The 13,815-nt window shown below is 37.6% G+C and overlaps 1 protein-coding gene across 6 annotated transcripts in view; it reads left to right on the top strand.

Moving 5' to 3' along the window:
- LOC131503611 (sodium channel protein type 2 subunit alpha) overlaps positions 1 to 13,815 on the top strand; it is a 139,657-nt gene that overhangs the window by 45,281 nt on the left and 80,561 nt on the right. For 2 of the 6 annotated variants that reach the window (XM_058715079.1, XM_058715080.1), the window contains exons 2-3: positions 6,203 to 6,520; positions 7,445 to 7,563. In XM_058715079.1, coding sequence (XP_058571062.1) covers positions 6,254 to 6,520; positions 7,445 to 7,563 — 386 coding nt within the window. In that variant the 5' untranslated portion in view covers positions 6,203 to 6,253. Of the gene's footprint in view, positions 1 to 4,428; positions 4,561 to 5,546; positions 5,664 to 6,202; positions 6,521 to 7,444; positions 7,564 to 13,815 lie in introns of those variants that run through there. The other 4 variants (XM_058715081.1, XM_058715084.1, XM_058715082.1 and 1 more) reach the window with 4 other exon arrangements.

Below are 13,815 nucleotides of genomic sequence, written 5' to 3'. Positions count from 1 at the left end.
AAAAAAAATTTAAAAAGTGCATCATGGTCAGAAAGATTATCTCTTTTTAAATCTTCTAAAATTTCAACAAATATTTCTAGGCATCAAGGATAGGCAACATTTTGCCTTGTCTACTTCTCTGACATTGAGCTGTTTCTAGATGCTAAATTTGGCTGCTGTATTTTCATATCTGTGAGGCTGTTCCTGGGTCCGCCCTACAAATAGCCATCAGGTTTCGAGTTTTCCAAGCAGCGGAGCATGGCTATCCCGCCTTCGACACCCCCGTTCTGTTCTGTGCCCAGGCTCGGGACATTGAGTGGCAGCGAGCTTTCCTCTATTACTGGTGTGATTGTTGCTTCTCAGGGTCTGGCTTGGGCTCTGATCTTGACATTTATGTCACAGGTGTCACCGGTGAAACTGCTGGGAAACCAGATGGCAGGCCTAACTGAGGTTGGCAGCATCTGCTGTGGTACTCGTTGTCCCTGCTACCTGCTCTACTTTCTTCTTCCTGTTGATGAGTTATTGTCTTGTATGGTTTCAGTCTTTCAGTATTATTTACCTTTCTACAGGTCTTTCCAAATATGAACTCCTTTCTGTAGTTCTTTCCATGCATTTTCTCCCCTTGGAACCCCATCACTCAGGAAGGCTCATGACTTGGCTGCCTTCTTTGGTCCTTCAGGGGACTTTTGCTTAAATGTCACTTCGTCAGCAAGAATTTTCCTTGAGCACCCTATTTAAATTTACAACACACCCTTCTCCCTGGCCCCCTACCCTGATATTTTTCCTTCCCTTTCTTCCATTATCTTTTTCCACAGCAATTAGCAGTGCCTGCTATATTCCATGTTGAGCTTACTCGTACATAATCTGTATCATTATGTAGATCTATATCTTCTATAGAATATAAGCTTCATGAGGGCAGAATTTTGTCTGTTTTTTGTCTTGTGGGTTACTTACTGTATTCTAAGCATCTGGGAGAATACTGGCTCTTAGAACTTTAAAAAAAGTCGCCCTTTTTTATTGTTAAATAACAAATTGCATTGCAAATTCTGAATATCAGACCTCTTTCTAGCTTTGTATTTGGTCTTACTCCTTCTGCTTAGTATAGTGTTATGTGTAAGAGCTTTAAGGGCACAGGGAAAAACTGGATAAGGTGCATCTGCTGTGTGTGTATTAGGTATTTTACTTATCTTGTTTTAATCCTCACTATAGTCCGAGTCCTTTGCCTAAAGAAGCACAGCTAGAAAGTAGCAGAGTAAAGATGCCTTTTCTTCAGAAGCATGGTGCCCCCAAAATAATAGTAAGTCAACAAGAGCCCCTCAAAATTGATAATGTTGCACAAATCAGGTGTAGCTACAAACTGAGTGCCAAAAAATGATTGGTTAAAAAGAGAACTGTAAATGAGCTCCCTAAAAAGATAAGCAACAGCAACATCAAAAGAAGGATATCCAAAACTATTTAGAGCCCAGCACCCTTGACTTAAGTGCCTGGACCTCCAAGGTAACTAACTTAAAAAGGAAAACATGTAAAGACACCTAGGTGACTCGGTTGAGCGTCTGACTCTTGATTTCAACTCAGGTCATGATCTAACGGTTTGTGAATTCGAGCCCCGTGTCGGGCTCTGTGCTGACAATGCAGAGCCTCCCTGGAATTCTCTCTGCCCCTTCTCTGCTCATGTTCTCTTTCTCTCTCTCTAAACAAATAAATAAACTTAAAAAATAATTTGAAAAGGAAAACATGTATTTGGACACATATTTTGACATGTTTGCTTAAAAAAATATTGTTTACAGTGTGAAACCAACAAAGACAAATAGATTCTTTCTTGATCATAAAGAGGCAAGAAGAACTCTCTGCAGTGTTTTCTTACTGTAGTCCAAGAAAGAGTAGTTAATTGTATTTTTAAAACAAGCCAGATTTTATTTGTATGATACTTTTTTACTAGGTCTTTTTTTTTTTTACCTCTTTTGATCTAGTGATACAAATGCAAATTAGGTCTCATTTTTAATTCAGTACCAGGTATGTATGGGGAAAACACATGGTGCAATGAGCCCCGGAGACTAGAAGGTGGTCAACAAGTCCAGACAAGTTCCCTGCCCTCATGGGGCCCACAGCCAAGCAGGAGAAGCCACTGATCAGGGAGATAATATGTTCTTTCCCCCAACTTATTTTGGAGAAAGAATCTTCTGTCTCGCCCGGCTTCTAAGTCTTTAAGATGGTATACATAGCAGATATACTTTTTCCTAATGAAAATGGTAAAGCTTTACCATTTTCAGTAGGAAAAAATATATGTAGATATAGAAATTATCTATCTATCTATCTATCTATCTGTCTATCTATCTATCATCTATCTACCTATCTATCTATCTTCTGGTGTTTATAGCATTACTAAGTATCGAGACACTACCATATGACCAATATGTGAATAGAGTACACACTTACTTCTTTTTGTTGACAAGCATTCATCCCTCCCTTGTTCCAGTGATAGCATCCCATCACTACTTTTAAGGAATGTCCCTATACCACCGCCATAATCCTGACTGTTCATAGGTTTTAAGCAAGGTTTCCTTCTAGTTCCAAGAGTGAGACATTTGGTTAGGGGAAGCCAATCAAAGCACAAAGCACAGCATTACCTAGTACAGAGCGATTACTTCAGGGATGGGCATGTGACCCAGCTGGAGCCAGTGGGATGCAATGAGAGTTTTTCTGTGTCTTATGCCTATTGGATTTAAGTCTGGGAAGTTGGGAGGCTGCAGCTGCTATTGAACCTTACTACAAATAAGGGTTGAATATCTAAAAAAGCTATCACCATGGAAATCAGAGCCAAAGAATGCAGCATAACTAGGTAACAGTTATGGTAATGTCAGCTGTATTCCAGAATCATTCCATGCCTACAGCTAGCCCCTGACAATAAATCTTGAACTAATGAATTTCCTTTTCCTTTTCCTTCCATCCTTCCTTCCTTCCTCCCTTCTTACTTTCTTTCTTCTTTCCTTCCTTCCTTCTCTCCTTTCCTCCCTCTCTCCTTCCTTTCTTTCCTTCCTTCCTCCTTCCTTTCTCTCTCTCCTTCTCTTCCTTCCTTCTTTCCTTCCTTCCTTCCTTCCTTCCTTCCTTCCTTCCTTCCTTCCTTCCTTCCTTCCTTCTTTCCTCCCTGCCTCCCTCCATCTCTCTCTCCCTTCCTCCTTTTCCCCCTTCCTTCCTTCTTTCTTCCTTCCTTCTTCCTTCCTTCCTTCTTTCCTTCCTTCCTTCCTTCCTTCCTTCCTTCCTTCCTTCCTTCCTTCCTTCCTTCTTTTCTCCAGCCAGTTTGAGTCACTCTTTTGTCTCTTGTAACCAAAAGAGACTTGCTAGAGTAACTAAAAAATTCTTTTTGGCTCTATCTTCTCCTTGCTTGTTTCCAACAAATACATTTTCTAATGAAAATGATGAACCTAGAAAATATCTTGATTTAATAATTAGGACCGTTTCTGGATATAATTGGTACCACCACCTAATTTTTATTTAAATCTTTATTTCAGGCTTTAATTGCATGAGCAGGTGTTTCTTTTTATGACTAAATAAAGTTCACAGATTTTTGGTGTCAGACTTTGAGTTTGAATCCTGAATTCATGATCTTAGGTGACTTTTTCTACCCACGGTGTACTGCCTTTCTTCAGTTTTCAAATCAGGACAATGAAAGAGTATATTTGATAGGATGTGGGAAGGATGAAATGATACCATATATTCAGACATGTTTGCCCAGTCAGTCACTGGCAGATAGTAAGCCCTCAATCATCACTATGTCATTAATTGAAAGACTGGCATTTAGGATTTCACTAGCTGTTCAGCTTTCTTCTGGCTGCTTTTCAGCCACTAAAATCATACATAAAATAAGGTTGGTGTCCCATTAAGGTAATTTCATTTCAACAGAAACTTTATTTGTATAGCACAAAGACCATCTCTTTGTTGAGTTAGCAAAGCACTATATTGGATATCAGATACTCTGGGGCTAAGGCTAATGTTAAATTCCACTGTACGTAAGACTTTCATTGATTGCTGTTTTATGAATTTTTATTTTTAACGTTCATTATTTACTTTCTCTTTTCACTCTTAATTTCAATTATTTGTATTGATGGAATGGTTTCTGGCATATCAAATTAAAAGCATGAACAGAAACTTAATCTGTTAGCAAAATTAATTTTTGAAATCAGCAAAGTCTTAACCTTTCGTTCTAAGATCCTGTGGAAGATCAAAACTCCCATTAGTGAAAAATTTGGGCGGCTTCAAACACACGGCTCTGTGTACGTACACGGAGTACACGGAGAGAGGTTTCTCTCTTCACAGTTCCCCCGCCCTCTAGTGGTAGTTATAATAACGCCATTTTGTAGTCCCCAAACAGGAAATGCCTGTTCTTACTTCAGTTACCAGAATCCTTTTACAGGAAGTTAGGTGTGGTCTTTGAAGGAGAATTAAAAAAAAAAAAAAAAAAAGAAAGAAAGAAAGAAAGAAAGAAAATGAAAAAAAGAAAAAAAGAATGATGGAATTCTAGCTGCAGTCTTCTTGGTGCCAGCTTATCAATCCCAAACTCTGAGTGTAAAAGATTCTGCAGGGGTAATGTTTTAATATTCTTATTATGCTTATTCTCTGGGATGCTTCTCTACCTTTACAGTACAATCCTTGGGGGAATCTGCAGAGGACCACTTTCATTTTGAAGCTGCTGGCTGCATGTTTTAGCATGTCTCTTCTATTAGAGCATACAGGCATGGCAGTTTCCTCCATGGAGTATGCATGGACCTTCTTCATGCTTATGTCTGTTGAGGCATGAGGGTCTCTGGGGATGGGTGAGGTAAAATAGAGATGTTTTGGAGATAGTGTGATACTGAGAGAGCAGTCTGCTAGCTGGTGGCTGAAAGGTCCTACTCTACTTCAAAAAAAAAAAATGTAGGAACGGTACAGTAGCTTATGTTATTTTAAATTTCCCTGTTTGATTTGGCATATGCTACAGAAATGCTCTGGATATTAATACATTTACTCTTAGAAAATGCACTTCATATAATTAAATGGCAATTCTCATTGCTGTAGGATGGGGGTTAAAATGGATGGATATTTTAAAAGGAAGGAAAATTGGTAAGTGAGCATATACAGATGGCATTCAGGAGTTAAGATTTTGGTTGTATGATTTCAAAAATCATAGAAACTCTTGCCACTGGTTCAGAGATAACATTCGGAATGATTGGTGTACTCTGTTAAGTTATATATGTTAGTCTCGTAAAATAAAATTAGAATACAGTAAACCTCCATTTATGTTATTGCAAAGACCAACAAAATAGGAGTTTGTTGAAAAGATAAACTATCTTACACTTGTTATTTTTTCCAGTCCAAATCTGCTATTGAGATTTTTATGAAATGGGCACTATTTGAGAAAATGAACTATTTCTACAGTATTTCCTAAGGTGTTGCAAATTTGTTAATTTAAGAAGCAATTATACTAGTTAGCAGCAGGTTGCTAAGCCTGGGGGGTCCAAGATCCAGACCTCTGACGTGGATGACTTCCTGCCCGGTTTGGCAGGAGCTGGATCCCTTCCTGTGCAGCTTCCGAGCAGTTCCAAATGCAATCGGGCATCCCCCGCTCCTTCCTGTTCCTTTGCTTTCAAACAGTATCTACCTATGTTTCCATAGCCTGGCATTTCAGGATTTCCAGAGCTCTTTACCAGGTGCGTTGATTTTGAATAAGCTATTAAAGGTGGAAAAGTAGGCCAAAGGGAACATGGAAAAAAATGGAGAGATACAAGCAAGATCCTTGCATAGTCCAGGTTCTATAATTTTGGGTGATTATTCATCTGTTGTTTTGGATCTCTGATATTTTTTTTTCAGAAAGGATGCTGAAAAAGATGGCTGCCAAAATATTCACACAAGTGAAACAGCAAACACAAACCAGTATCCTCCATTTCTGAGCTCGAAATTGGATATTTTCACTTAAAACATTTTGGGAGTGGGAGACTAGATTACCTCATAGACATCTACTGGGTGTGGAAGACAGATCTCCATGCAAGCAAATGAATGCGTGCATGAGAATCCCCTGAATGCCAAATACAGCTTCCTTAGTAAATATTACAGATAGATTGGTTTATATATTTTATCTCTGTATCATGTAATTGTCACAGTTACCTTTTATCCTAATGACTGTTGCTTCTCTCTCTCTCTGTCTCTCTCTGTCTCTCTCTCTCTGTCTCTCTCTCTCTCGTTTCCATAGCACTTTCTTATGCAAGGAGCTAAACAGTGATTAAAGGAGCAGGATGAAAAGATGGCACAGTCAGTGCTGGTACCACCAGGACCTGACAGCTTCCGCTTCTTTACCAGGGAATCCCTTGCTGCTATTGAACAACGCATTGCAGAAGAGAAAGCTAAGAGACCCAAACAAGAGCGTAAGGATGAGGATGATGAAAATGGCCCAAAGCCAAACAGTGACTTGGAAGCAGGGAAATCTCTGCCATTTATTTATGGAGACATCCCTCCAGAGATGGTGTCAGAGCCCTTGGAGGACCTGGACCCGTACTATATCAATAAGAAAGTGAGTTTTTAGACACGTTGTCTTTACTTCCCCCACTTCCTAACTGGTTCTGGGCTAGTCACACAGATGTCTGGTAAAGAATGATGTGCCTCTTCCCCTCTGCCTGAAGTGTCACTAGGATGCCGAGTGGGCTTGAGCATGTAATGGACCCATTATCCTACAAGTCTTTTGGAAGCACTCATCTGAACCTACATTCCCGGGACAAACAGAACTAAAGAAGCATCATGTAGTTGATAACTGAGGAAGGGCAAAAAGTCTATTCAGCTTAGGGTACAATGAAGCAAAAAGTGAAAACAAGGGTTATATTGTATTGTATTATATTATATTATATTATATTATATTATATTATATTACATTACATTATATTATATTAATTTCCAGGAGCAGTATCTAAATTCATTTTTGCAATCTCAATCTCTAAGTAAGTTATTTTGGTCATCAGCAGGATTATGCCTTCATACCAAAGACTTTGCCCTTCCCATGGCTCTCTGCAGAAGAAATAATAGTAGGTGACTTAAGTACCCCCAAAAGAATCTCATCCAAAAACACACCTGGAAAACTCTGAAGTTTTCATGAAAATTGTTATCAAAATCAAGTAATCAAAGCCCCATTTTCATGCTTTTTGTGAATTATAAATATGGTTTTAAAATACTGCTATCAAAACTTGGTAAGGATGCTAAGAATTCCTATGGCATCGACTACATTTTTTTTTCTCTTTTAAATGCTCAGGTCACTTACCAAATTTAGGAAAGTTAATAGTGCTCAGAAAAAGCACCTATCATCGTGTTGCATGTTGATAGTGTATTACTATAGTATTTTATAATGCAAAATTTTAAATAATGGTCTCACCTTTTTCTTTAAATGTTCTTAATTTTAATATTAAGATCCTAAATTCTGCCTTATATGTTGTGTTTTCTTTTTCAGACATTTATAGTATTGAATAAAGGGAAAGCAATCTCTCGATTCAGTGCCACTCCTGCCCTGTACATTTTAACTCCCTTCAACCCTATTAGAAAACTAGCTATTAAGATTTTGGTACATTCATATCCTTTTTCAAACAGTTGCTTAATATGATTTTGTTCTTTGAATTATTGAGCTGGGAATCTTTTTTTCAAATATATGTGGTTGGCAACATGATGTGCTCTTTTTTTCTTTCCTCTTACTCAACAGTTAGCATATTGCAAATGGGATCATAGGTAAGTGAACCTGTTTTCCTCATCTTCTTGAAGTTCGCCTCTCCCCAACTTACTACATCTTTCTTCTCTACTCCTCTGTGTCCTTCTAAATTACTTGTTACATCCAAGACTTCTTCATTAATGTTGATCATGTTTCAAGGCTCTCATTTTATAAGTCTTCATATTTTACAATGGTAAGCAATGGGTAACCTCCATGAGCTAATTTTCCTTACTGCTTTCACATTTGGAAACTATATACATAATCTGAATGGAACAATTTTATATCTTTTTGGTCGGAGTTGTACTACTTTCTGCTTTTTATTTCAGCACTTGAAAACTTTGAGTTAGTAAATGTTTATAATTGTAACTGTATACACACTGGCCTTTCAACTATATCTCCAAAAATTTTCCCCAACAGCATCCCACTGATTTTCTTTTTTCTTTCTTTCTTTCCTTTCCTTTCCTTTTTTTCCCTTCCCTTTATTTCTTCTTTCTTTCTTTCTTTCTTTCTTTCTTTCTTTCTTTCTTTCTTTCTTTCTTTCTTCCTTTTTTTTCTTTTTCTCACTTGCTGCCGTGTTTTATTCAAGTCACATGTCCTGCTACAATTTTATCTCTCCAAAGGCTTAATGTCTGTCAACCCATATACATCCTCATTTTATTCTTCATTCTCCTTATTGAAGTCACTACTTCCTAGAAATGAGATTGATGACACCTTGGTGGGAGATGGTAATATGAAGTTAAATAGAGTAGTTGTGAATGAGAGGTTTTATTTTAGGTGAGGGATAGTGGTCTGACTGATAGCCAGCCCTGAGAAAACCAAGGAAGCAAAGGTTTGGAAGACTGGGGCTATGCCAGGCAGGGACTTTTACCGGAAGAACACTTAACCCTTGGGATGAGGATTGATACACATCAGGAACCAGAGGTAAGATTCCTGAAAGGGAAACTGAAATCTAAGCAGAGTCTCAGAGCAACTTTTAATGTTATTTCTTCTTTAGAAAGAGTCCATGACATGATAAGGCTTTCGATGTGAAAGCTTGCTGCCCCCAGTAGGCTGAGAAAATGTTTGAAATAGATAAGGTAAGGAATTCTGAAGATGGGATAAACTTGGTACAGGAAACTCGTTTCAGTTCTGGGTGGGAGGGCTGTAAATCAAGTCCTGGGACTTGACTGGCAGTGTAGTAAATGATGTTTTCAGAAGCACAGCATTTTAGAATTTAGTCTCCTTTTAACATCTAGTTCATTCCCCTTCTTCCCCTATGTCCTTTGCATAGACATCAACATATTTTAATTTGAAAAGCTTTAAGACTTAATACTTTTTTTGTGAATTATCTAAAGCAATATTTCCTTACTTCTGTTTTTCAAGAAAGAGAACCCAATGGTATGGGGGATAAAGATCTATGAGTTAACATTAGAAATGAATAAGAAAGGGTGCCTGGGTGACTCAATCATTTAAGTGTCCAACTTCAGCTCAGGTCATGATTTCATGATTTGTGAGTTTGAGCCCCACGTTGGGCTCTACATTGGCAGTATGGAGTCTGCTTCAGATTCTCTGTCACCCTCTCTCTCTGCCCGTCCCCTGCTCATGCATTCTCTCTCTCAAAACTAAATAAATAAACATTTGAAAAAAGAAATTAATAATAAAGTTACTATTAGATTTGGGTCTCCTGAATTATAAGCCATGGTCTATTATTATGTTTTGGGTATTTGTAATCTTTGCACTAAATAAGTCTTTCCATAAATTATTTATTATATTTTTAAATAACGATATGCCCTTTATATAAACATTTTTATATGAAATTATGTGAAAACTCAAACTTATGTCCAATGCTGTGTTAAAACTAGATACTGGGAGAATAAGTGTTGAATAAATAAGTGACTCATGAAGCAGAGGTTGGAGAATTATATGCAAAACAAGTAACAAAATGAAGGGTTTGAATAGATGAGAAAAAAATTGATTTTGTCCTGAATCTGAGTGAGGAGACAGAATTAAGAAAGCCCAATATTAAAGAAAAAAATCAGTTTTTGTTTTAAACATTTTGTGTGGAGATCATGTATTTCTTTGAAAATGTCATGAAAGCCATCATCTAACTCCAAAAACTTCTATGAAGTTAGGGAACCCATGAGTCCTAATTTAAGACCCTTTGAGAAAAGAGACTCCTGGTGGTAGAGGACAAGGGCAGTTATAGAAGTTTCAATGAGGAAAAAGAAAAAAGAAAAAAAAGAAATTTCAATCAGAGAATTGGGGCATTGAGGACATAGATTATAGTGGGGGCTCTCTGGCTCTCTGGGAATCAAGACACAACTTGAATTTGAGGGTTTGCACTGGCTTCCTTGAAGAAACAAAACCCCGGGGCAGAGTTGTTCAGAGGACTGCAGTGATGTGAATTGCAATGTGAAGGTAGCCAGGTAAATTTATGAGATTTGCTAAAGTGAACGATAAGAAGCTTATAAATGGCTGATAAGCCACAAATGTCTTCCAATGTAGAAAAAGGTAGACTCTTTAAAATCTCTAATTACCTGAATAAAAATACTATGTTTCACATATCTCATCTTGGAGTACAGATAGAAGAAAAGAAAAGGCAAGTGTACTAATAGTCTAAGATAAATTCTTCAGTCTTTTGATGACAGTGACATACTTGATAGGAAAGCCTAGTAAACTTTGATGTATATAATACTGTAGCATTTGCAAGTGATTCAGTTAGTGATTTTGTCTTTTATTCTTCACAACAGAAGCCCTATGCTCAAATCCTGGTTTTCTGACTTCAAGCACATGCTTTTTGCTGTAAGGTAAAAATGCTTGGAGATGGTGATGGTGGGTTTGGGCACAGTTAAGAGGTCATTTGTGTATTTATTATCATTAACTTCTAAACAAGAAAGTGCCCATTCACAATAAAGAAAATTGTATTTTGAGCCTAGACTAATATCTCTATTTCTGAAGAAAATCCTGTCTTGTTTCTTAAAGAGCTGTTATCTTCATTAGAAGCTGTTGCATATCAAATTAGCTTTGTTTCTTGACTTTGGCAGAATGAGAAGTTATACTTATGCTTACTCTATTTGCGCCAGGGTGTATTTTGAAAACTGAAAATGTTTTTGATATGCCTAATATCTTGTTTTGATAGTTAAATAAAATATGGTTATAGTTTCTAGATGATAAACACGTTTTAAAAAATCCATATTCCTAAAATTCTTGTCAGAAATGTGTTTCATGTTAGTTTTTATTATTTTAGCTATGTATGCTTATTCCTTTTATTTTTCATTTGTTACTCATTTGTTTGTTCATTTGAAAATATTTTTTAAGTACCTACTATATGGCAGGTGTTCTTCTAGGCATTAGGATGCAATACTGAACAAAACCAAGTTCCTGCGTTAGTGTAGCTACATTTGTGTATATGTGTGTGTTTGAGAGCTAGATCATATGTCAGCTAGTGATAAGTGATATTAAGAAAAATAAAGCTGTATAAAAAGAGAAGAATGGAAAGGTACTGTTTTAGATCATATGACCAGGGAAGTCCTCTCTAAAAATAGAGCATCTGAGTAGAGATTCAAAGGAAGGGAGACAGTGAGACATGGAAATGTAGGGGAAAGGTAAGTGTAAGGAGAATAGCAAATATGAAGGCCAAGTATGAAGGTAGAAATGCACCTGGTATGTTCAAGAATCATCAAGGAGTCCAGAGTGGCTGGGACAGAGTGGGAAAGGCAGGGTGGAGTAGGAGACGAAGTCAGTGTGAGTGGAGGGCAGGAGCTGCAGCTGTAGAACATGATGAGAACACCAACTTCACTTTGAAGGAGATGCAGAGTGATGGCTGAAGGATTTCCAGCAGAAGAATATCATGATCAGACTCACATTTTATAAATACCACTCTAGCTGCTGCATGGAGAACAGACTACGTGGAGGGAAAGAAGACAGATCGGGGGCCTCCTGCCATGATGAAGGCAAGGGATGCTGGTGGCTTAGTCTATGGTAGAAACCATGAGGGTAGCAGAATGGCATCAGACTTGGATGTGTTTTTCAGAAGGGCTAACAACAGGATTTTCTGAGCAGTTGGATTAGATTTGAATATATTTTTGAGATGGCTATTAGTCAGTGGAGGAGTTGAGTACATAGATGGATATGTAAGTCTGGAGTTCAGAAGAGGCTGCGCTGGAGATAAAACTGCAGGAGACAGCAGTATTCAGATGGTATGTAAAGCCATGACAGCGACCTGTGACACTCCAAATCACACAGCTAGTGTAGACTGCTGGGGATTCACACAGAGTAAGAAAATGAAAAATAGCTGTCGGTATCAGAAAACCTGGATTCAGACCCCGCCTCTGAAATTTACCTATTGCTTTATGACCTTGGGCCAAGTTATTACAACTGTTTTGAATCTCAGTTTCTCAATGTATAAAATTGTAATCAAAATTTATACATTAATGCTAATAAAATATATGATAAGTACCTGGCCTCATGACGAGCACATAGTAGGTACTTGATGTGTGGTTGCTATGATAGCTATTTTGGTTGCAGTAGCTACCATCCAAGCAGTAACTACTGCAAGATTAGTAAGTAAAGGAAAACTCTCATACTGCCTAAAGAATTCCACAAAGAATACTGTATAAATCACTACTCGCTCCCAGCTTCGTTTTGCAAACAAAATGTTCATATAGCACCAGAGTTTGGAGCTGTAAGTGACTAAAACACAATCTGATTGGTTTCAACCTTCTCATTTTGCAGACAATTTAATTGAGTCCCCAGGCACATTTGCTCCCTTTCTAAGCCTATCTTTTGTATCAGTGGCAGAGCTAAAACTTGAGACCAGGTCTTCTGACTCTCAGCCGGGTGCCCTTTGCATTTTCCACCTAACAGAAGACTCTCAGGTATAACGTACTAGATTCATTGCCAATATTGCTGTCTGTATGCATTTCAAAGGTTATTCTCAGTGGCTAATTCATTAACTAACAAGTAGACTTTTCAGCTCATTCAAAAATTATATGCTCTTTATGTAGAAATAAAAAATGTTATGGTTTTCCATGCAAAGAACTAGGTAGGTCTGTAGGAGAGGAGGGGAGGAAACATGATTTCCATTTCCCCTGCTTGTGATGCTCAAAAGTTACCACCCATTATCACATAGTTAAGGAGATGGTTAATCATAGAATGAAACAAATCAAGAGTTAAAAGTATATATGTGACATTTTGTCAATATTCCTGCTGGGCTAGAAATATGCACTGATATGTAGAAAGAGGCGTCTCTTACTCTGCTCTGAATTTTCCACTTTTATGTTAAAAAAAAAAAAGAAAACAAAACAAAACTCTGACATCAAATTGTTTTCTCCCTCTAGTTTAGAGTTAAACATTCCTCTGCAACTTCTCCAGATATTATATAACATTACAAAGTCCCTGAACAGACTCACAAACAATGTCTTTCCCTTCTTTAAGAATAATAACAACAACAACAACAAAAAGCAAAAAAAAAAAAAAAAAAAAAAAAAAAAAAAATGGGTCGCCTGGGTGGCTCAGTCAGTTAAGCATCCGACTTCAGCTCAGGTCATGATCCCACTGCTCATGGGTTTGAGCCCCACATCTGGCTCTATGCTTGCAGCTTGGAGCCTGGGGCCTGCTGCAGATTCTGTCTCTGTCTCTCTGCCCCTCCCCCACTCAAGCAAGCAAGCGCGCGCGCACTCTCTCTCTCTCTCTCTCTCTGTCTCTCTTTCTCTCTCTCTTTCTCAAATATCAATTTAAAAAAACACTAAAAGAGGAATAATAAAATGATTTAATAAAAAATGATTACTAGTAATAAAAATAATTGTATCTTCTAAGGGAAGTATTAAGACTATATTTATGTAAGAAAACTGATCTTCACAGAATTAACTTGCTGGAACCCATGTGCTTGGTAAAGGAAGCATCTGGTCCATCTCATTGCTTTAAAGCTCATGTTACTCCATCCTATCTACACGGAACTGAGGGTAGCGATGTCAATATTTTAAATATTCAGGTTCCAAGTCAAAGACTACATAAGCCATCTTCAGTAGAGACTTGAAGTTTCATTTAATCATATACACACAAAAAATATTTTACATTTGCCAACTGGAAGGTTAATATCAATCAAATCAAAGGTTAACACATTTTCATCAAGGTATAAA

The sequence above is a fragment of the Neofelis nebulosa genome, chromosome 2 (assembly GCF_028018385.1).
Source record: "Neofelis nebulosa isolate mNeoNeb1 chromosome 2, mNeoNeb1.pri, whole genome shotgun sequence".
Lineage (NCBI taxonomy): Eukaryota > Metazoa > Chordata > Mammalia > Carnivora > Felidae > Neofelis > Neofelis nebulosa.
This window is presented reverse-complemented; position numbering and strand designations above follow the sequence as displayed.